Genomic DNA, 24220 nt, shown 5'->3' with positions numbered 1-24220 from the left:
GACTGGCTGACGTCTGAAGTGAACGAGCTCCATTACACTTCTAAAAGGTTTGATCAGTTTAATGTAGCTGTAGGCTATACTAAAACACAGAGAGAGGAAGTGTGTTACAGTCTGTAAGCATCTCATCGTCCTCTTCAGTACAATACTGAGCAGATGCTGGAGCTGTTTGACTTCACTTTTGTTTGGATGCAAATTAAGACAGTGTGTGCATCAGGACAAATCAGATGGTACAGGTGGGCTTCTATTTTCATCTTATTTCCAAAGATTTTACTCAAGAAATGTTGGTTTCTCTTTACATTAAGGTGTCATTTGTTAACAGTAGTAAATGTATTAACTAACATGAACGAACAATGAACAATACATTTATTACACTATTTATTAATATTCGTTAATGTTTATAAAAATACAGTTGTTCATCGTTTGTTCAGGTTAGTTCACAGTGCATTACTTATGTTAACAAACACAACTTATGATTTTAATAATGCATTAGTAAATGCAGAAATTAACTAAGATGAATAAATGCTGTAGAAGTATTGTTCATACTAACATGTTAGCTAAAGTAGTTAACTAATGTTAACTGATGAATCTTATTGACTGAGTGGTAATGAAATGTCATATGCTTAAAAGTATTTAAATCTCTAAAAAAATATATCAATATATTAAATCTTGTCTCAATATTTTAAATGCATGTTTTTAATTGAGGCTTGTGCATAAAATTCATACAATTCAATACATTACTCTTCAATATACAGTATATGATTGACTTTTTTAAATGATTTAATATGTAATTCACTGGTGTGCATTTTAACATTATTTAATATACAAATATATAAATAGATATCTCAAAGCAATTAAATGCAGGTATATTTTTATATTAACTATTAAATGACTTGACCAATAAAAAAAAGTTATTAAATGCAGAGAAATGTATAAATAAATAAAAGTATGGATACATTACTTAGTACATTTTGCCAATGTTACTTATAATTTATTGAATGATTCATTTTCTTTTATTAACTAATGTATAATATATACATATTAAAATAAATATTTTTATTTAAAAAAATATATGTTTTTGTTAAAATGTATTACATTTTATTGTAATATTGTTTAATACATTTATAGGGGTTACAATTGAGTTTTTTCGATGCATTTCTCTGTACATTATAATACATTTCTTCAGTTCTATGTTTATTATCCTGCATTAGAACAGTCATTAAAGCATGCGTGACTTTCACCACAGCAGCTCCGTGTGCAAACACACCAACTAGAGGATGCAACACTCCTGTCACACATGGAGTAGAAGCAGATAGAAACTATCCATCCTGTTTCTCAAGTGTGGGGGGTTTTGATCAGCTCGTGAGGGATGAGAACCGGGATTCATGGCATCCCTTGAGACCCCACATGACCTGCATTTTTGCACTAACCGTAGGATTGACCGCCGCCTGACCACTGACTACTGCTTTACCTACCAGTGTCTTTCAGGTGGGACCCTGATCACCGGAGCTAGATGATTTCACACCATCACTAATGGTTTCTGCTCTTTTCAAATGCTCTGATCTGTGGCTATATTAAGGCTTTGAATAAGGTCAGCAATGAATAGATTTGTTCTCAGCATCATATCCCAGTGGCAAGAGGTAACCGCTTGATTTTTTATTGCACTTTCCTTTGTTGGACTGTTTTAACTTGCATAGGATTTATATGTAATTTAATTTTTGTGGAAATCCTTCTCTGGCTGACCTGATTTTACAGCTGTGCTCTCCTTTGCAGAGCTGCATGTGCCTTTGAGGAAAAGGGGAAAGCAAAGGACAGTACGCTTGAATTTCTGTAGTGTACATGAGTACAAGCTCAAATCTGGTGCAAATGGCTGAAAACCCTGAAGACCCCCTTGTATTGTTGGAGATCCTGGAGGTGTTAGGTGCATGCCGTGGAAGCGTAACGTATGCAGATATTTGTGTCTATCTGAGTGGACACTTCAGCCTGCAGCCGCTTTTAGATTTACGGAGTCTCTTATACTCCACCGCCTGTAGAGACCCCTGTTTCCCTGCCACCCTTTTCCGAGAGCGACTTCACCCACCCTGCAGCAACCGGCTTTCGGCGGCCGCTGATGTCGTCTCCCTGTTCAACCTGCTCATGCACACCCGGATGGCTCCTACATACACTCAGAACCTTCAGTCTTTGACGCCCTGTCAGGTCTGTGGGAAGGGATTTGTGCGTTACGACTGGCCGGCCGTCTTACCCGTCACAGGAGGAGGCACCGCCTCTGAGGACTGTAAATATGAGAACCTGCCTTGTGAAGCATTCAGTCATAACACAGAGGCTTCACATGCTCAGATCACCTCTGCGTTGGTCGCTCATCCCCACTCACACATGCACAACCGGGACAGCATGCAGAAATCACATTCTGGGGAGATTTCCATTGACGTGGATGATCAGGAGACTGGCAAGCCACCGGCGACCAATCAGGAAACCCGCGTCGCTCATTCAAGCTCCCAGAAGAGGAGTGCCTTTAAAAAGGGGCTCCACAAAATTCCACTCATATCCGTGGAAAGTGACGGCCAATGGACCCAGGGCCAAAGCCCAGATGGACCAAGATCAGATAGTGAGGACTTGATATACGCTTCCCAAAAGAACCCCTATCCAGACGCCACAGCATACTCAAACGACTACTACAACCCAGCATCGCATGCGCAAGACTATTCGTACACTCATTTGAAGGTACCTGAACTGGATGCACACGTGGCCGACACTCAATCCTACGATGATGCCGCAAACCCCTACGACCCTCAGACTCAGTGGCGTCAGGCGAAGCACGAGAGTTTGGACGAGCTCCAGACGTCCACCTACTTCGGCCCTTCGATCTCCAGCCAAAAGCACCAAACCCCTGCTCTTCAAATCAAAAGTCACAGCTTGGACATCGACAGCAGGACGGCGGACGAAAGCCTTGAGCAGGAAACGACGAGGTTGCAGAAACCCAGATCAGAGCGGTCTGTCTTAGAGAAGTCTGGATTACGAAAGCCAGGATCTGTTAAACTTAGCTTCGACGGATCAAGCTTTGACGTTCCAGGTTTTGATCCTCGCATCGTCAATTCGGTGCGGGATACCTTCAAGCGGCTGAGCGGCATGAGTTTAGACGCATGGTACGATTGGTCACCGAGCATTGATGGCATGGTTAGCATAGGCACCCAAACGGAGCCTGCAGATCGGCGCGCTTTACGAAGCCTCATGCTTGCCGATAAACTCTCCATCGACAACCCTGACATTGGCGAGGATGACATCAGCGCCATATTCCGTTTCCTAGACGACATTAGCATGTGTGGCTCCATGGCAGTGCTGCCAGGGGAAGGAGGCGGGGCCCAAGAAGGGGGCGGAGCCGGGCTTCCAGAGAGGCGTGAACGTTTGGGAAAGTTAAGGAGGTTGTTTCACTCCTTGGAGGCACCAGAGGAGGGCGTTAGATGGGGCGTGGGGCGCCTGCTCCAACGAGTCACGGAGCTGGAGCAGCAGCTAGAGCCGATCGCAGAGCTACGTGAGCAGCTGGGCCTCGTGCTCTCCACGCTGAACCGTCTGGAAGAGCGGGAGCAGGTTGCATGCCCACACATACATCAAATGCACATACAGCCACAGCTCACACCAAGGCCTAGCCTGCAGCAACAGCAGGGCTCCCCGAGGACCAATTTAGTGGCAGAGGGCGTCAACGAGGCAGCAGCGAAACGCAGACGGCTGTTTGTGCGCAGGACATCCAGGAGCCACACAGAGAGCAGCGGATCAGAAGCCCCCAGAGAGTGGAGCATCAGCTTCAGCAAGGAGCCACACATACAGTCTGTTAAGGTAACAGGATAATATATATATATATATATATATATATATATATATATATGAATGATTCATGGCATCCATCATTTTGTACACCTAGGAAGGGTTTTGATGCAATAAAATAATAATATTGCATTAATGTAGTATTCAGAATTAGAACATACATGCATTTTTACTAGTAGTCTCATTTGGACCTTATGTATATGTGCAGATAAAATAAACCTTGTCTGGCTTCTCAGTCGGATCATTTAGGTGGAGTACATAAAAGAGAGGGCTCTGTTGTGCAGGAAGTGATGGGCTTTCACCTTATGCCACCTGAGACCCACAATGCACCACGCCGCACATCTGTCCATAGCATTACCCAGCATGTGACTGAACGCCCCAAAGTGACCTGGAGCCAATCAGACTTAACACCGCTGGATCTTCAGGTGACACCTCCAAATGTAATGTTTTCATTTGTGTTATGTTTTCTTTTTAGTGAAAACATTTTCACTTCATGAATCTATATTTTTCTACAGTGTATTCTTGCTGGGGACAAACTGAACTAAACTAGAAAAAATATATATATATTGAATGGCAATATAGTTTTCTAAAGCGCTTAGGTTTTGATGAGGTTTCTATAACATGTTTTATAAATCTGTGTAAAAGGAACAGTTCACCTGATCAAGAGCCTAATAAAAACATTATAAAATCCACAAAAGTAATCCACATGACATTTAGTAATCAAATCATTCAAGACATTATTACATTCAAATAGAGTCCTCTATCCATAATAAAGCTGAATCAGGAGAGAAATATGCACAGATTAAGCACCAATTACAAGAGTAAACCATTCTAAAAATTATATGTTGGTGGATTTTGGCGTAAAAGGACAATATGGTATGTTATTCTTTTTTTGGGGGGGGAGGGGGGGGGGTTGATTAGAAGCAACAGTTGACTTTAAAAGATGTTATCAGATGGACTGGAGTGGTGTGGATTATTACGATGTTTTTATCAGCTGTTTGGACTCTCATTCTGACGGCACCCATTCAATGCAGAGGATCCATTAGTGAACAAGTGATGTAATGCTACATTTCTCCAAATCTGTTCTGATGAAGAAACATACTCTAATCTTGGATTGGCTGAAGGTGTACATTTTCAGCCAATTTTCATGTTTGGGTGAACTATTTCTTTAATCTGGAATAATAATGGTTATTTTTAAAATGTTCATTATTGTTTTTACGTAAACATCATTGGGCTCTTTGGCAACCTAATCATTAAATCAATCTTAACAGAACATGAAAGAAAACAGATGATGAAACTGTGCAAAGTGTATATTAATGCAGATAAACCGGCACTTACAGTACTCAACTATTTTTTATATACATTTTGCAGGCCCCTGAGTCTTCGGAGTTCTGGACGGATGAAATTTACACACCAGCTTCCGACACGCTCCTGCGGCGTTCGCATTCGTACATCCGTTGTAACAGGAACCAAGCGTACCGCATCGCTGCCCTCAGCATCACTGCCACCATCATCCTCATCCTCATCATCGTCATTCCAGTCAGCACCGTGTAATGTACATACAGTCACATGACACGCCTGAGGCTACATTGAATGGTACAGTATGTGTTTATTAGATAAGGTTATCTAGATTTTAATGAACGCATGAATTCTTCATAAACTTAATTCAAGAAGCATGGCAGACTGTCCCAGTGTAAAACCTATGCAAAATAGACTGCATTTCCTGAAACCTGGGTCTTTTTGGAGTTTCCCTACCTTTAGTGTTGTTTGAATTTAAGCAGGTTTTCAGTTAAACGCTTATTCTGCACTTCATGGCTCGCGGACGTTCCGGTATGCCCTCTTTGTTGACGGACATTGGGGAGTTCCCATTAGTCTAATGTAATTCTGCTGAAACCTGAGACGGCAGCCACTTGCTCACACAGCGGCACATGCTTTCCACATTCTTGCATTCCATTTAAATGTTTGGAAAATCCATTATTAGTTGCAAATTTACATGCAACTGCCCTTTAGATCTGCTAAATGTCCCCGTACGTGTTTTCGTTTGATCCATATTCTTTACTACTAACCTGAATTTGTGGTGAACTCGATCACTACCAAAATAGTGCTCCAAAACATAACATCCTGCCTCACAAAAGCTTAAAAGAAAAGGAAAACAAGCCTCCAGAGATCCAGAATGGATGCATGATGGTGGATCAATACCGGCACACATTTTCAATTTGCTGAACAAAAGCACACTAAAGTTTTAATGGGCTGTGATGGGACTGAGTGAGGGAGGGAGGGGAGAGGCCGAGAGGAAGGAGCGTTTGTCCTCTTTTATTGAGCCTGGAGCTCACTGAGTCCTACTTCTGTCTGCTGCAGCTGATTAATGAGTGATTTGCTCAGGTAAAAGGGTTTCCCATTGGAACTGATGGGATTTTATCATGCAGTTTGATCTGAGATCGCTATTGTAATTCATCTTGCGCTACACACTAGAGAGGGAATGATACCTCAATCAATCACTTTTCTAAATGATCAGATTTGGTATCACAGGCCAGTAAGCAATCACCTACAAAAACAAGCAAAGTGCAGACAGCCGCTCAGACCAACTTAGCAAATGCATAATAAGCCTTGACAATGCTTTCAACAGCTGAAAACTGTAATGTGATGACAATTGAATGAGATGTCCTATTTTAAGGAGGCTATGTGGGAAAAGTTTTGACTTTTGACATGATTTTGATTGATATCTTTGTGTTCTTCTTGTAGAAATAGTCTGCATTTCTCTTCAGAATCATTCTTGTTTTTCATTCCATGACTGTATGAACTTATGCATTTCTGGATTGGGATTTTTCCTTTTTCAGGGCACCTTTGTCTTTTCATAAAGCTGGTTTTGGTTATTCAATGGTACTGTGTCTTGTGTGTCATTTTTTCCACCAGTTAAACAAGCAGGAAGTTGCATAGGAAGCAGGTGGATCATGACAGTGGTTGGAGTGAGAGGTTTTCTTTAATAATATCTTAAATGCTTTTGCATACTGCTTGTTGCTTTTCCCAATGCAGTTTTAATATTTCAGAGCTCTCATAAACGTGTATTATCTATTTATGATCCGTCAGTTCCGTTATTGATGTGAAAGCACTTAACTGCACTTACACACATATCTCTCAAGCTCACATGAGGCTTCCTTCTAATGTACTTGATCTAAAATCTCCACTGCCCTTTTCTCTCTGCATACATACAGGATTGCGAAAGTGATTTGGCTTTATATTTGATAATGCTGCAAAATTCATTATAGAGATTGTGAAACTTGAAACAAAATTAAACTTTGAGGAGTGAGGTAATTTAATTAGAAAATGATATATGATATGAATATGAAGAGAATTATTGAATGATGATTGTTGAATGATGAGATCATTTCTCATTTAATTAATGCTAATTTGTGTGTGTTTGACTGATGTCAAGGTGTTTATTTAATCAAGACATTTCTATAATTTCAGCCTATTATGTCTATACATTTCCAGTTGTTTTTATTGAAGATAAGTGCCTCAATGCCATATACCTTGGGAACAACAGTGAACACTGAGATTGTTTTATAAGCCAGTCAACTCTTAGTAACCTTAATAAATTACAATTCGTAAATTAATATGAAGACAAAATTGGTTGATGTATTACTGCAGGACGCCAGTATTGTATTTTTAAATGGAGATTAAATGTTACATTAAAAATGGGAGGTATTACTAAAAATATGTATTTAAAATAATTAATTTGTAGTTAAAATGATTAAAAGTATTATTTTAATTTACTGAATTTAAAATATAATTACAACAAATTAAAGGGTTCAAATCAACTTAATATATAGCCTAATTAAATGTTAATTTAAAATTCATTTAGAGTTTTAAGACTTTTTTTTCAGGAAAATAAAAAGTTAATTTTAAAATGATTGTGAAAAATCTAACTGGCGGCAAAAAGACGAACTTGTTACCTTGGACACGTAACACAAGCAAGCTCGGTAGCACACCAGTGTTGTTACGTATCCATAGTAACACGTCTTGCCTGTAGGCTGCAGTAGTCGCGTTTAGTTTCCTTTTGCGTTATACATTATATTTTTCCCAATTATCTGTCTGCCTGGTTTTACGGCGGCTGTTAAATGGCTCATGTGCGGACCTATAATCCACGCGTTCGTGTGGGCAACTGGAAAGAAGACGTAACTTTAGAAGAGGTTTGTTGTTTTAGCACATCTCATGTTTGTTGCTGTGAAGTCCAGACAGAGAAGCAAGAGAACAAGTGAGTAATGAACACTGTATCTGCAGGAAACTCTCCAGAACTTCATCCTACAAAAAGACAGAGGAGAACTCACTGTTCAGAAAGAAGGAGATCTGAGACAAAACATCCTGAAACCAGTAAGTCCAGAAAGCTTATATATATATATATATATATATATATATATATATGTGTGTGTGTGTGTGTGTGTGTGTGTGTGTAGGTTTTTTTTTGTAATTTTTATTTTATTCACATTAAATTCTGGATATTTTTATGAAAATTAGCATATTTTTGTACATTTGTTTGAAAAAAAAATGAAAAGACAAAGACAATTTCTGCATATTTATACTTTAAACATGATGATCCATCAGGACCTAGGTCACTGAGTTTCTCTGATGCCATCTGGAGGGGGAAATATGACATAAAATAGCAATTTATGTTACAGCCAATAGAGGGGCCTACAGTATCCTATGGAGATTCTTGAATTAGCCAAACAAGTGAAATCTTTAAAAGGGTCATATGCTGCGATTTCAAGTATTCCTTTCTCTTCGGAGTGTCACAAGCTGTTTGTGAATAGATAAGATCTCTAAAGTCTCAAACCGAAAGAGATATTCTTAATAAAAGTTAAGACTCGTCCACGCCTTCCTAAAACGCCCTATTTAAACACACCGCACATGTCTATGTCACTGCGTGGGAAGATTTGTATAAAGCCGCCCAAATGTTCACGCAAAGAAAGAAGTGTAACTTTTATTCTTTCTGTAGTATTGTTGCCGCTCCTGTCATGTTGTGGAGGCGCTGTGTGTTTCGTTGTAAAAGCGAATCTACTTTGTTTGTCCTTCCAAAACAGGACACAACTAGAAATCAGTGGTCACATTTTATTTACGACACTGTTCCAGAACAGTTCAACCCAAATATTCAGAAGTGTACAGAGAACAAGTACTGTTTTATGGGAGAGTAGCCTACAATGCCGTTGTTCTGAGAAATAATGCTGACTCACAGCCTGTAAGTACGTTTTCATATTTAAAGTATATGCTGTTGGTGATTCATACTTTTTCAAAGTTTTGAGCAGTGTAGGGCAGTGATAGTTGTTTGTTGTTACTCAGATCATAAATGCAGACATGGTTTTATGTTTATGGCGCGCGAAGCAACGTACGCATAAAAAGACAGTATAAGTCATTATAATAAGTAATTATGTCCCCAGTGGATGAAACAAATGTCTCGTTTGTAATGGGTTTTATCTCATTGTGCCGCGAGAGGGCATCACAGTATTTTAAGGGGCGTAACATTTCCCTCACACACTTTAGGTATTCGGCCAATCATAATGCATTGGATAGCTGACCAATCAGAGCACACCTCGCTTTTCAGAACGATGTGCTTTGTAAAAAGCGTTTCAGAAAGGCGGGGCATAGAGGAGGAACAATAATGTACAGTATGTGGAAAATAATGTGTACAAACCGCATAAACACAATTCATTACAACAAATACACAAAAGAATGTTCTTTTCTAGCAACATCATATGACCCCTTTAAAACGACACCAACATGAGGCTTCATTAAGCTTTTATCATTATGCTTTCAGATACATAAAAATAATAATTAATTGATACTGAATGTAATCCAGACATATGTTATAAATATAATTTAAAAATACATTTAAAAAATCTCCCAAAAATAAAAATGACAGTCATTTCCCAAGGGAAACATTATACATGCAATTATGTGTTTCAGTGGGAGTGTGTGTGCCTGTGTGTGTGGGTATGTGAGGTTTTGTGCATTGGGGACATTCTGCAGTGTCAGCCTTTCGTTTGTGTATGAATCTTTTCTGGATTGTTTCAGATTTTGTGTAGTAAAAAAATCAAATAAATAAAAATAAAAAATGCTTTTTTTTTCTCTCCATTCTATGACCGGGTCAAAATGACCTGTGAGGGACACTTTTATTACTTCTTATATAACACCCACTTAAACTGCTCAAATTCACTAAATTTGTTTGTAGTGTATTCTCATATCATAAGCCTCATTCCATAATGATTAATGATCGATTTAAAAAATAAGGTTTTGGCATGTGGGATTTGGGAATGCATGTTGATCAACATCCCCCCAATAATCTTTGTTTTATTTACAACTTATGTGGTGCTGTGTTGCTCAAAAATGTTTTTGAGTTTTCTGCATGTGAGACTGATTCAGTTTTTTTGTTTAGGTGAGTCTATCAGTGTCGCAGGATGGCTTTTTGCACTTCGGAGACACGGTCATGCTGGTGAACTCTGGAGGTGGAGAGCACGTGCAGCGTGGCTCCTGTGTCCTGAGCATCATTGCCGACAGCAGTAATATCACATCACAGTCTGACACAAATTCAGTCCCCCACCTTCTCGGGCCCCTCCAAGTAGGCGGAGCCCACAGCATGACCCCTTGTGTTAGAAACGCCTTTATCATTACAAGGTATTGCACATGCACTTTCAAACTCGCTCAATTGCACACACACAGTGGCTGATCTGTTTTATCATCTGTGGTCTGTGATTCAGTGTTGATGGGACCTCAGATGAAGAGGTGCTCAGATACGATCAAAGCTTTGCCCTGAGAACGACCGCAGGCTTTGCTGGAGAGGTAAACCAGCATACGGCATGTATACAGTTTTATGTAATTACTGAGTTCCCATGTCTCAGCATGCAGTCTGTTGGATTCCTCCTAGCTATTCCTCGCCAGTGATCACAGAACATTTCTGAAGTGTGCTAAGAAGTCTCGACTACAGGAGCTGAGCCTAGTAGAGGAGTTTGATTTCCTGTGCTGGTGGAAGGTGATTTACTTTGACCCCCAAGAAAGGCTTGAAAATGAAGGATACCCTGTTCAGGTTCACACTTTCATCTAAATCTTTTTCAGGTGTACTTGTTGTTATTACTTAACTTAATAATGTGGAGTGGGTGATTTGTTTTGGCAGGTTAACAGCAAGGTTTTGATTTCCCACTGTAAGACCAATCAATGTCTGGCTGCTCTAGGCAATCACATCCTATGGTAATATATTTAATATTTTAAGAGTAAGTGAATCATTTAAAGTGAGCTGGGAACAGCTACCTGTAAATATTACAAACACCAGTTAATCAGTTCCTAATGAATAACATATATATACATATATACATAACATATATATATATATATATATATATATATATATATATATATATATATATATATATATATATGGACATTTTGTATTATATATTTTTATTATATATTATATTATTTTTCTATTATTGATGTAATATGTCTATATTTTTATTTATAATTTTAGGTATTCTGTATTTTTATTTTATTTTAAATCTAATTTTAGAACTTTACATATATTAATATATATTTAAAAAATCATATTTTATAATGTTTAATATTTTATATAGCAAAATACCTGCTTGAGCTAAAGAAGAGGTCTGCGTAGTTTATTGTTTAATTCTGTGTAGAATAATTGCTAGTGCTTATTCTTTTTTTTGTGTGTGTGTGTGTGTTTAGGACTCCTTTTGGTAAAGAGTATGAACTCTCTGCTCACACCTTCTTGGATTCTCATAAAGCTGAGCGGGACAATAACCACTGGCTATTTTTCATGGCTCATCCAGCCAATCAGAATCAGAGCCTGATGCCCCCGCAACAAGACTCAGACATAACAGATGAGCAGAGAGAAAACCAAGAGGACATGCAAGTAAAAGAGTGCAGTTAAAAAATGATAAAAGATGATAAAAGGAAATAAAAATCACACCAATAAATTTTTTTTGCAAATACAATATTTTATTTCTTAAAAAAATTCACTGTTATAGATCTGTTGAGTTGTCTTGTACGAAAAGTTAAGATAATTCCATAAAGCTCCCAAAAGGAGGCAGCGTCCCCTCTGTCCTCACTTCTGCCTCCTTCGGTTGACTAAAAGATTCAGAAACCTGCTCAGCTCAGCATTAGTGTTTATACACACATTCACAGTCTGTTTACAATGTTTCAATCTGCATCAAATGCTTTTACAAATTGCTCAATTCAGATGTTGTTGTTTTTTATTTTTATTTCTTTGCTTTGTTTTCTTATTAATTTTATTTTTCTTCTTGTTTCTTGGTTTCTTTCTTTGTCCTTTGCTACGGCCTCCTTTTCCCCCATCGGTCACCTATACAGAGAACAAGAAATCATGTGCATTCTGTCATAACCATACACAGATATCTGAGCTTCTTTCCCATATATACACTACCGTTCAAAAGCTTGGGATCAGCGAGATGAGTGAAATGAATACTTTTGCTCAGCAAGGATGCAGTAAATTGATCACTGATAGGTAAAGACATTTTTTCCACCAGGAATAAATAACATTCATACATTTCTGTATTAAAATAGAATAGTTATTTCAAATTGTAATAATATTTCACAAAATTACGTTTTTATCTTATATTTTTGATCAAACAAATAAATAATTCAGAAACATAAAAAAAGCCTTTTTTTTCAGACCCCAAGCTTTTTAAACGGTAATGTACATCTGCAATAAATATTCATTGTAATTGCATGTTAATTGTGAGTTATAGAGTTGTTCCTCTATAATCATGCTGCCAACATAATTGCAAAGTGATTTCGACGTGTTTGCACAAAAATCAGCATTTCACTGTAAGGCCAGTGAATCACAACTGGGATATTGCTTAATCTGAAGGAATCGAGAGACAGAGCAGAGGAGCTAAGGTTTTTAATAGGACACAGACATGGTACAAACAATCAGCACATAACATATGTAACCAACGACATGATTATTCATACACATCAACACATAAATAAAGAATAAATAAGGGTTTGAAAAATGGGACAGGAGATATAAATAAAGGGAGGTTTAAATTTCTAGTTTACGTTTTTCCACTCGCTCCACTCGCTCCACTGAGAGAGGAGCAGCAGGTCTCTGCAGCGGCCCCTTAGTTTTGTGATGGAACCCCGGACTTTGAACTTTGACCCCTCTTCCCATTCTTTAGTCTTCAGCTGAGAAGATAAAGAAGCAGGAAACAAGAGAATTAATTACAGCAGCTTTCTTAAAAGGGACAGTTCATCCTAAAATAAAAACGATGACTTTCAGCGAGTAATGACTTGAATTTCAGTCTGTTCTCCACACAAACCCAGCGGACTCATTTTTTATTTTTTATTTTACGTCTAGGGTTTTTTCTTTGGAATTTCTTCGGAGCATGTTCCCCATTTAAAGTCAATATTATGATAAACTTCCCCATGGAAGAAATAAATTCATACAGGTTTGGCATGTGGTTTTCATTCCTTTTTTGGTGAACCGTTTGTGTGTGCAAAGAGCATGTCATACCTTCCCGTCGTGTCGTATCTCATACTCGATCTGATGCTTCAGAGGAAAGAAACTGTGGGGCTGCGGCCAGGTGGAGGGAGGCTCCACCTCTAATTCTACGATTTGATTGTCACTCCCCTCATTTTTTATAGTGCAGATTGAAATGTTTGGATTCGCTGGCTTAACTAGGATAAACAGAGAAAACATGTTCAATCAGTGATGATATGCTTTAGACCAGTGGTTTTCAACTCGGGGGGCCGGGGCCCACTAGAGGTCCCTTAGCAAATGACTTATATACAGTCTGATCCAAGTGTAGATTTGAGCTTTGTTTTGGTCAATCAATAGAGCCAAGTGATTACCCAAAAATGAGAATTCGGTCATAATTTACTCACTGACAAGTTGTTCCAAACCTGTATGAGTTTCATTCTTCTGAGAAAAAGGTATTTTCAACAATGTTGGTAGCCAAATAGTTACTGGTAGCCAGTGACTTCCACTGTGTGTTTGTTTTTTTCAGTGGTTCAATGGTTACTGTTTCACAACCTCAACGGCAACCAACATTCTTCCAGATATCATCTTTTGTGGTCAACAGATGAAAGAAACTCATATGGGGTTTAGAACAACTTGAGGATGAGTAAATGACATAATTCCCTTTAACCCATATACTCACTGATGTCTCGTAGGTAGAAACTTTGTTCAGTTTTCATATAGCAGCACGTGGAAGCCGCCTCCCCTATAATCAGCATCCGCTCGGACTCCTCAGAGTATGAATTAGTGGAATGTTGGAGAAAAAATACCCCATCCACGGGCTGTGACACCCAGTCACCATTATCCCTAAATGGATACAATAAGCATGCGTGGTTGAGTCTACGATAAAATATAATGTATCTGGCCTTAATGTAATCTATAGGCGTGTATATATTTCTGATACCTTGTATTGCGAAGTCTGAAAGCAAATTCATCTGTAAAATCATTTATGGTCCAGGCGCATTTGATTTTTTCAGTGCAGGAAAACGTCTCAGCTGTGCAGTTGATATTAAAAGCTGAAAAGGAAGAAAGAAATTCACTGAAAAGCTGAGCCTGGCACTGAACTGACAAAGCTTGAATTCTCTGACCGAAAGTAACTGCCTTCCTCTTTGCGGCCTAGACAGCCAGTGACTCAACAGGTAGCTTTTTCATGAAGTCACTTTTTAAGGAAACTAGTTTCAAATTGTTGATATCATCACATCTGTGCAATAACAAATAAAGGTTCTGAAACACAATATTCTACACACTGACAGAAGTATTTGTAAGGATGCTGCCTTTGATGACAACAACAAAAGATCTTCAAGATAAAAGTTCTTTACTGACATCAGTGGTTCCATGAAGAACCTTTAACATCCATGGAACCTTTCCATTCCACAAAGGGTTCTTTATAATGGAAAAGAGTTAGATTATTAAATATGTTCTTTACTAGACACTTAAAGGATCTGTGAACAACCAAAAATTGTTCCTCTAAGCCATCGCTGTGATGTTTAAGAGTGTGGAAAACATTTTCTCCTTGTTTGATAAGCTTTGTTATGTATGATTAAATGGTTAGTTGTGTTGGCTGTTTGTTACTGTGAGGACACCATTAGTGAGAATCACGCATGTAACGAATGTGAGTTTGCAGTTAAAGAAGTGACTTTTGTAAAATTAGATGAAGGATTTCATTTGCTTATTTGTACACATTTTATTTGGCTATCCCTTCTTAACTCTGTATACACAGCCTCTCATTCAGCTATTAGTAAAATACTGTGGTTTTGTGGTTTAAAACATTGTGGACAGTGTTTTAATGTGTGATGTATTAATGTAATATCGGATGGCTAACTCAGGCCATGGTTAATGAATATCAGGATGCCACATTTTTGTAAGATTAACACCCTTTTTTGGATTTTAGGAGGATGGTCCCATAATACACTCTTAAAAATAAAGATCCTTGTTCTTCATAAAGATATGTGGTTTAGTGAAGGACATTCAAAGATTAGACTTAGATTCCATGAAGAACTTATTAAAACCAATCCCAAATGGTTCTTTCAGGAAATGTTCACTGAAAGGATCTTCGGTGAACTAAACATTTTATGGCATCACTGCAAATAAATGAAAAAAAAACGAGTTAACGAAAAATGGTTCTTTTACAAACTGTTCACCGAATCTTTGGGGAACCAAAAATTGTTTGTCTATGGCATTTCTTTGAACCCCTCCATCCCCCTCACCCCTTTATTTGTAAGAATGTATGGCAAACATTAATCAATTATTATTGCTAACCATGAAAAGCGATTGCTTGATAGGAACGTTATAGATGATGTTCGGCAGATGTTCCCACCTGTAGTTTCTTTAGACTTGTCGAGCAGGAGATAGGTGTAGTCTTCAAGACCCGAATCGCTCCAGCAGGTGTAATTCCCTGTCAGGTCTTCCTGCAGGTCAATCACGGTCAAATTCCGTCCACTGAGGATTTCAAATTCTGATTGCGATATGTTCTCTATGGTATTTGCGTCCTCTCGTCTCCATGTGATTTCGTCTTTATCTGTTCTACAGGTCAGGGTAATGGATGCGTGTCTCTCAGCAATTTCAACTGCATAAAGAGAAACAATTCAGAACGGGTGCCAGAATGTGTCTGTGTGTGTGTGTTTGTGGAAACTAAATGTATGTGAAATGGAAGTAAAACCAGTCAACTACTGTATTTTGTGAACATCTTCAATATAATTTATAAAATAAATAAATAATTATATTATATTATATGTTTAGTAAATACTTTTCTTGGTAAAAACCCAGTAGCTGGGGACTCCCCACTATGATATAAAAACTGTGTGTGTGTGTGTGTACTCATGCTTAAATAATGATGTGGTCAGTAGGCTACACTCACATTTCTCAGGGAAAAAGTTCAGTGCAGACATCTTCATTATGCACAAACAGAAGAGAAGTGTGAACCTTATCAAGCAAACCATCTGGAGAAAGAAACACAAAAATTGCAATGTAAATGATTTATTAGTCACTTTCTCTGAGCAAATGTAAAAAAAAATGATTATAAGCAGCTTAATACATTAATAAAGAAATGTATGTATCGTTGAACATCAATAATGTAGCACTGAACATTAATAATTATTGTAGCGTGAATATAATGTTATACTGAAAATGTATCTATATTAATTGTAAAAAAATACCAGTCATAATATGCAATAATTATTAATTGCCAGTATTAAAAGTAGGGCATTTACAGATGGCCATGGACCAAATATGAAAAAATAAAACATGTTCAGTAGATGTTCAGTATTTGTATTAACATAGCAATTTAAAGGAATGTATAAAGGCAGGATAGGCATTATCTACGTTTTATTTTCATTTGTATCTTTTTTAACTTAGTTAGTTATTGCAGTTCATTTAAATAGTTTAAATTGAGAGATATATATATCATCTGTTCTTAAAATGAAAATTTATTAAAATTAAAGATGGGATTGAAGTTAACGGAGTTGGTTGTGTAGATGTTTTAGATCGTAATGCATGTCTTACCTTCGCTGCTGTTCCGTCAAATTCAGCGCAGAAATATCTGAAGTGTGATTGCGCGCGGCTTGCGTCCTCTCATGGGGTCTGTGTGCGCGCTTTTATACCCCACATTCCCACCACAGGGTAACACGCAAAAGTCTGCAGAATAATTCTCAGAACGAGTTCCCCTAGCGCTCAAAATAAACACGTGTTAAAAGTACGCTGAATTACTAAGAGAGTGGCTCTCGGTCATCACTCTTAGACCAGTTTCACAAGTTAGAATGGCGCGATTTTAACAGTAGTATATTATAGTTTAGAACAGTATAGTATAGTAGGCTCTTTGGATAAATGAACGATTGTTTCTACTAAAGAAAGTAAATAGTAAATAAAGATTATTTGAGAGCAGGTGTCTTAGACGCAGTAGTTAAAGCCCAAACTGGATGTATGTAAATACCATTTCAGTTCTACATCAATATTTCACATTTAATTGAATGTGTTATTTGCTGTATCCGCTGTCATTAACTGTGAAATTTATTAGCAATTTCAGAGCAGTCTGATGATCACATGCCCCTTTAGTATAATATCTATAGGTTAACAAAACAAAGTGAATCATAAAGTCCTTAAAATGAGGGGAAAAATGACATCTATAACCTTATAATATTTACTATGCTGGTAATATTATATATTAAGTATATATTGCAGTGTCAAAATGAATTTTTTTTCATTAAGAAGCAATATTTTTAACTTATTCTGTCACGATAAAGAAAATCTATTTAATAATTATTTTTTTTATCATTATGTTATATGTCAATGTTAATATGTTATGCAAGCTGTCAAATTAAATCCCTTTTTGATCATTCAGTTATCTTTTATCTTCAAAGCATTTACAGTATCTTCAAAACAACTTTATATTTGTTATATATTCAATAACACTTGCCTTTGAGATATTTATTTTAATAAATTGCAGATTTTAAGGAGAACGCAACACTATCAGCTTTATTAGATTATAAACATTGTGTGAGTGGACAGGTTTTAGCCGCTCCTTGTTAATTGGTGTATTTTTTACATTCTTTTTCTAATAAGAAACTGAAAAATAACATGTGTGGGATGCATTTCAGAGCTTGAACTATCTAATTATTGCTGTTTTCGATTAAAACTGGAACAAGAGAGAAGATTTAATCGGTTTAGATGAAGAAACTGTGTTTGCCTTTTTTTTTTTCTTGCAAGAATTTTGTTTTCCTGTCATCGATCGAAATCAGTCAAGCAGGACATGACCAGACTTTTAACCGCAAGTGCAAATATAAAGACTATTAGTGAGAGAAATAGGGAAGTGAGAGTCACAAACATTAAAGAAAGCTGTAAAGTTCAGCAAGTTTCTGTAAGCACCAGATACAGTGCTAACACTTTTGTCTTATAGATAACAGTTAGTTTGCGCTTTGCCTGCAATTCTGTTAAAATGCACATAATTCGGAACAGTCTCTTTTTTGCTCAGTCTGTCTGAATTGTACATATATAAAAATTGGGTCAGAATTTCCTCTAAAATAAATGTGTGACAGAAACCAAATTTGATGTAGATGTAGTTAAAGGAGATAAGACACCTGATAAATATCTGTGGTCGAGGCAGTGTAAATGTGTAGTACAGCAGTTCCTCTGTTCATGCTTTGCTTTGCAAATGAATTGAACACTGCACTTTTGTGTTGCACGCAGGGGGAAACTGTGTCTGATGTAGGCGGCTGGCAGTTTTGGGTATTTCAGGAGACAAAATGTGGATGTTTTATTGCATTGTGTGCATGTTTGTGAACCTGTGCATGTTAAACTGATTCCTTCTAGGCATGTGTAAAAGTTTTCTTTTTTAAAAGGGAAAAGGGCTGACATCATTCTGGCAGCCCCCTTATCTCAGAGACGCAACACCTAGATATCAGTCATTAGGTGTTATCAAAATTCACTCGCCAAGCCGTGAATTTTCCTCAAGAGCACGTAATGATGGAGATTAAGAATTTCTTTGCCATTACACCCTTTCTTCTGACTCACACATTTCACTTATTCATAAAATTAGAAAGTCACATTGAAACTCAATTTGGGGCAATTCTGTCCAGGCAAGTGTTATCAGTCCAAAGGTGCAAAGTTGCTTTTTTGATCTTATGAGGAACTCGGCTGTGATTCTCCCCTTTGTATATGTGCCCACGTCCTGAAAGCACCAAAGGGCACGTAGGTACTTCTTCTATGAAAAATGCTATTTGACTAATTAATGCTAAACTTGATGTTTCTGTTTCACTTAGAATAGGACAATGCCGAGTAGGACATATTCTGAAAAGTCAAATACCCTGCTAATTTCTAGAAAGCCAGAATTGGCCTGTCCCTTGTCTAAATATCATGAACATGAAAGTACCGAATAAGGCCAGTCACTTCTCGTTGTGCTCTTTCATTTGGGTCAAAAATAAGCATGCTGTACATTCCTGTTCACACATTTACCTCTGTAACCTCTCGACACTTCCTCTGACGAAATTGGGGTTATAGTTTAAAAGTTAAAATCATCTTTTTTTGACAAACTCTGTTTATGTATGTGAAATCATAATAAATTCTATCTATCTATCTATCTATCTATCTATCTATCTATCTATCTATCTATCTATCTATCTATCTATATATATATATATATATCTTTCTATCTGTCTATCTATCTATCTATCTATCTATCTATCTATCTATCTATATATATATATCTTTCTATCTGTCTATCTATCTATCTATCTATCTATCTATCTATCTATCTATCTATCTATCTATCTATCTATCTATCTATCTATATATATATATATCTTTCTATCTGTCTATCTATCTATCTATCTATCTATCTATCTATCTATCTATCTATCTATCTATATATATATATATATATATATATATATATATATATATATATATATCTTTATGTCTATCTATCTATCTATCTATCTATCTATCTATCTATCTATCTATCTATCTATCTATCTATCTATATATATCTTTCTATCTGTCTATCTATCTATCTATCTATCTATCTATCTATCTATCTATCTATCTATCTATCTATCTATCTATCTATCTATCTATCTATCTATCTATCTATCTATCTATAATTCTTTTTTTCATTCTGTGTATCTATTGTTTTATCTGGTGTTCTTTATACATGTAATTTTATCTATAGTTCTTTCTTTCTGTCTATATATATTTTTTTAACTTTAAAATTACATAATATAGCAACTGTTTCCTAACTTTTTTTTAAATTGCATAGACCTAGACAATAAAATGTTTGGGCTGATACCCGAAAATGTTTTTACTGTAATTTTTACTGAAATTGACATGTATATATTTATTATAAGGATTATAAAAACGAACTTATAAATATACAACTTTTTATGTTTTGTACAGCATTTTATTGGCAAAATATGCATTTAATATGCATCTCAATAAAGTGGAAAAGTTCATTTATCTCAGTTATTCAACTCAAATTGTGAAACTTGTGTATTAAATAAATTCAGTGCACACGGACTGAAATAGTTTAAGTCTTTGGTTCTTTAAATTATGATGATTTTGGCTCACATTTAACAAAAACCCACCAATTCACTCTTGAATTAAATCTCAACAAATGAGAATACTTCATAAGACCAATAAAAAACAAATTAGTGAATTGTTGGCCTTCTGGAAAGTATGTTCATTTACTGTACTGTACATGTACTCAATACTTGGTAAGGGCTCCTTTTGCTTTAATTACTGCCTCAATTCAGCGTGGCATGGAGGTGATCAGTTTGTGGCACTGCTGAGGTGGTCTGGAAGTCCAGGATTCTTTGACAGTGGCCTTCAGCTCATCTGCATTGTCTGGTCTCTTGTTTCTCATTTTCCTCTTGACAATAGCTCATAGATTATCTCTGGGGTTCAGGTCTGGTGAGTTTTCTGGCCAGTCAAACACACCAACACCATGGTCATTTAACCAACTTTTGGTGCTTTTGGCAGTGTGGGCAGGTGCCAAATCCTGCTGGAAAATGAAATCAGCATTTACAAAAAGCTGGTCAGCCTCAGGAGTGGCTTAACAAGAGGAATACGGTAACTGTGGCCAAGTTTGCTGACACTTCTGTGTGTGGTGGCTCTTGATGTTTTGACCCCAGCCTCAGTCCATTACTTGTGAAGTTCTCTCAAATTCTTTAACTGATTTTGCTTGACGATCCTCATAAGGCTGTGGTTCTCTCAGTTGGTTGTGCATCTTTTTCTTCCAAACTTTTTCCTTCCACTCAACTTTCTGTTAAAGGGGTCGTATTATGGTCTTTTACAATGTCTTGGTTTTGTTTTGAGGGTGTACTAGAACAGGCTCTCATTCTAGGTTGTTCGAAAAACCCATTATTTTTCACATATTTTACATTATTACAACACCCCTCTCCCCAGTTTGGCATGAATGACTCAAATAGTTCCTGTATCAAATAAAAGTCCACCCACAGAAATACGAAATGTGTTGTGATTGGTTAGCTTGGCTAGTTGTTTGCTGCCATTGACAGCGCTCGGCGCGTGGTCAGGAGATGTCATGTCCAGTACCATAGTCGACTGCTGCGAGCTTGAGTTGTAAATATTGTATCAAAATCAAATCAATTTGAGTGCGATTTGAACCAGGATGATTGTAAACACTCTATGTTCGTCTGCTTGGGAAAGCTAGCGTGTCTCCAGCATAGTGATAACACTCATTGCAATCTCTAGTGCTGCTCAACCAGGTTTTGTCCCATTCGTCAATATTTGTGATATCACAAATCCCGGAAAATATGCGTTGTAGTTCAAACGAGTTGGTTGTTGTAGTTTTTAAAAAAGTTATTTCTGTTAAATAAAATATTTCCTTTTGAATTAAACTTTGAACTTTATAACTTTGCAGATCATTTTAATCCTCAAACAGCAACATTACAGACTTACTAAAATTGAAAAAAAGAAAAATGATTGGATACAGCACTCTGTGAACAGCCAGCTTCTTTGGCAATAAATGTTTGTGGCTTACCCTCTTTGTGAAGGATGTCATTGATTGTCTTCTGGATGACTGTCAGATCAGCAGTCTTCTCCATGATTGTGTAGCCTAGTGAACCAAACTGAAAGACCATTTTGAAGGCTCAGGAAACCTTTGCAGGCGTTTTGAGTTGATTGACTGATTGGCATGTGACTATATTTTAATTTGTTGTGATCGTTAATTGATGAGATTTTGTTAAATGTGAGCAAAAATCATCACAATTAAAAGAACCAAAGCTACTTCAGTCTGTGCACTGAATTTATTTAATACACAAGTTTCACAATTTGAGTTGAATTACTGAAATGAATGAACTTTTCCATGACATTCTAATTTATTGAGATGCACCTGTACATAAGGTGAAGTTTCCATGCTCCATATTACACTTTTTTACAATAATCTTAATAAAAGAACATTCATGTCTCTTTTTTTAACTAGACACATAACTCACAACCAATGATCAAAATGCATTTTTCAAAACACTTTTTCCAGATGCTTTGATACAACACACAGGGTTCCCACACTTCTTGAAAGTACTTGAATTTCAGACATATGGATTCAAGGCCTGGAAAGTACTTGAAAACTAACATAGGTCCTTGAAAGTGCTTGAATTACATTTGAAATCAGTTTTGTTTGTGCTGCTATTTTCTAAATTGTCCAATATGTGCTTCTGTCAAAAACAGAACTAAACACGGGAGGTTATCTGTTTGATCTCTGACGTCGTGCGCAGCACCGCAAAGTTGATTCTGTGCTTGCTTGATCTAATATTTTGTTTTGTTTTTTTAAATGTTGTCAATTTAAGTAGCAAATCAGAATAGCAAAAAAAAAATCAATGCATATATTTTGAGACAAAGGTCTTATTTATGATTTTCTGTTTTGTTTATGATAATTAAAGCAACGGTTTTTAAATAACGAAAGAATATGTAAATGTATGGTATTTAGGGTGAAAAGCGACCCTGCTGTAGTGACTAAAGGCGCCATGATTAACATGATAATTAATAGACCGCTGACTTTTCCATTTGTTGACATGACATGGTTAGATTCAGTTGCTAAATGCCATATTATGTTGGGTGTCCTTGGAGATAATCACCATGTTTAGAATGAAACCATCATATTTAAAAACATGATATTAACCCTTGTGCATTGTTCAAATTCACTACCCTTTTGTTATGTTCGGGATGAAAACATCCACTCAATTGAACTGTAAAAATGTAATATTTTATATATATATATATATATATATATATATATATATTATATATATATTTTTTTTTTGCATAAATCTATTAATCAACCTCAGTCTTGATCAAAACTACCCATTTTTATTTATTTTTTTAAATCCAAGATTTTAACTCTTTAATTGCCAAGTTCTTAAATGATGTCACTGATTTTTTTTTTGGGGGGGGGGATTATTTTCACTATAAAATTAATCGTGGCTGGATTTTTACAAAAAAAACTTTTTATAACAGTCTTGCGCATGTCAAAGATTGGCTTTGATGCATTAATAGTTTTTGTGCAGCATTAGATTTTACATTTTTCTCCCTCATTTGTTGTTGGTGGCTGTTTTTGCCCCATTGACTTCCATTATAATGACATTTTTTGATTGCAAAGCCATGACACCATATAATCATGCATTCTTGACTGTTTGTGGTTTTCCCTTTTGGGAAGAGGTAACATTTGTTATTTTTACAGTTGATCACTAGGTGGGACCATTAACCCTTTAGATAGGCCTGTGCAAAAAAGGCTTAGTTTCTTGCTGGTATATGGAGTTATATGGAGTATAACACCATATTATATTGTGTCTGTATGTGTGTGTGTGTGTGTGTGAGAGAGAGAGAGAGAGAGAGAGAGAGAGAGAGAGAGAGAGAGAAAGACCTTTGCGCACTTACCTTGATGTATTTGAGAAAATCAAAATCTACACCTCAGCTCTCAGAACTACATGGAGTAAACAAAAGTGTATTTACCTGCTGCCTTCTGATGGTGGTGATAAGTATAGACTAAACAAAGTACGTGGATTTAAACACTTGCATGCCATCCTGCTGGTCATTTAATGGTGAGAAGAGCAGCAAGCAACATGAGAAAGGGCTTGACTTGTACTGAAGTTTTAGAAATGACTATGCAGTTTGACCCCTCCAGCAAGCTGCAGCTTATTTGAAGTTGGTGTTTTACAGGATTTTAAGATTTTAAACTGGCTTTACTATCAAAAAAAGAAGAGCATTTCACACATAGGCCATCGGTACTGTTTACCATCAAAAGGCAGCAGGTGCATAAACACACTTCTTTTTTTATTGTTTGCTCCATGTAGTTCTGAGAGCGTGAGGTGCATATTTGGATTTTTTTCAAATACATCAAGGTAAGTGCACAAAGGTCTTTCTCTC

At 36.7% G+C, this 24220-nt stretch overlaps 3 protein-coding genes across 4 annotated transcripts; 2 read left to right on the top strand and 1 right to left on the bottom strand.

Annotated features, from left to right (window-relative positions):
* The first annotated feature begins 1777 nt into the window (after window positions 1-1777).
* Window positions 1778-6671, top strand: minar1l (membrane integral NOTCH2 associated receptor 1-like). Its single transcript, XM_026287105.1, has 3 exons — window positions 1778-3828; window positions 4053-4241; window positions 5188-6671. The coding sequence occupies exons 1-3, from the start codon at window positions 1837-1839 to the stop codon at window positions 5368-5370; spliced, it is 2364 nt and encodes a 787-aa protein (XP_026142890.1). The 5' UTR covers window positions 1778-1836; the 3' UTR covers window positions 5371-6671.
* Window positions 6672-7818: 1147 nt separating this feature from the next.
* Window positions 7819-11782, top strand: cfap161 (cilia and flagella associated protein 161). The gene is made up of 7 exons (XM_026287104.1): window positions 7819-8006; window positions 8098-8187; window positions 10244-10482; window positions 10566-10647; window positions 10733-10891; window positions 10979-11052; window positions 11542-11782. Exons 1-7 carry the CDS (start codon window positions 7935-7937, stop codon window positions 11744-11746), a joined length of 921 nt encoding a protein of 306 aa, XP_026142889.1. The 5' UTR covers window positions 7819-7934; the 3' UTR covers window positions 11747-11782.
* A 10-nt stretch (window positions 11783-11792) lies between these two features.
* On the bottom strand, window positions 11793-16974 carry il12b2 (interleukin 12B 2). Of its 2 annotated transcripts, XM_026287102.1 has the most exons (8): window positions 16853-16974; window positions 16209-16290; window positions 15669-15917; window positions 14256-14367; window positions 13995-14158; window positions 13349-13512; window positions 12895-13020; window positions 11793-12175 (listed from the first exon to the last, which is right to left on the bottom strand). In XM_026287102.1, the coding sequence occupies exons 2-8, from the start codon at window positions 16288-16290 to the stop codon at window positions 12047-12049; spliced, it is 1026 nt and encodes a 341-aa protein (XP_026142887.1). In that variant the 5' UTR covers window positions 16853-16974; the 3' UTR covers window positions 11793-12046. The 2 variants fall into 2 exon arrangements, with proteins under 2 accessions (XP_026142887.1, XP_026142888.1); XM_026287103.1 differs by lacking the exon at window positions 11793-12175 and having other exon boundaries at window positions 12886-13020.
* Between the last annotated feature and the right edge of the window lie 7246 nt (window positions 16975-24220).

This window comes from Carassius auratus, chromosome 18, assembly GCF_003368295.1.
Source record: "Carassius auratus strain Wakin chromosome 18, ASM336829v1, whole genome shotgun sequence".
Lineage (NCBI taxonomy): Eukaryota > Metazoa > Chordata > Actinopteri > Cypriniformes > Cyprinidae > Carassius > Carassius auratus.
Note: the sequence above shows the minus strand (reverse complement) of the source record. Positions and strands in the feature narration are given on the sequence as shown.

Bases quoted from the DNA above. Each gene is read 5' to 3' on its own strand.
- minar1l (XM_026287105.1), top strand. From the start codon at position 1,837: ATGAGTACAAGCTCAAATCTGGTGCAAATGGCTGAAAACCCTGAAGAC. The intron at 3,829-4,052 runs GTAACAGGATAA...CTGGCTTCTCAG, and splicing joins CACACATACAGTCTGTTAAG to TCGGATCATTTAGGTGGAGT. The intron at 4,242-5,187 runs GTGACACCTCCA...TACATTTTGCAG, and splicing joins TAACACCGCTGGATCTTCAG to GCCCCTGAGTCTTCGGAGTT.
- cfap161 (XM_026287104.1), top strand. From the start codon at position 7,935: ATGGCTCATGTGCGGACCTATAATCCACGCGTTCGTGTGGGCAACTGG. The intron at 10,483-10,565 runs GTATTGCACATG...TCTGTGATTCAG, and splicing joins AACGCCTTTATCATTACAAG to TGTTGATGGGACCTCAGATG. The intron at 10,892-10,978 runs GTTCACACTTTC...TTGTTTTGGCAG, and splicing joins ATGAAGGATACCCTGTTCAG to GTTAACAGCAAGGTTTTGAT.
- il12b2 (XM_026287102.1), bottom strand. From the start codon at position 16,290: ATGGTTTGCTTGATAAGGTTCACACTTCTCTTCTGTTTGTGCATAATG. The intron at 13,021-13,348 runs GTATGACATGCT...TTATCTTCTCAG, and splicing joins AGATACGACACGACGGGAAG to CTGAAGACTAAAGAATGGGA. The intron at 12,176-12,894 runs GTAAACTAGAAA...TTCTCTGTATAG, and splicing joins AGTGGAGCGAGTGGAAAAAC to GTGACCGATGGGGGAAAAGG.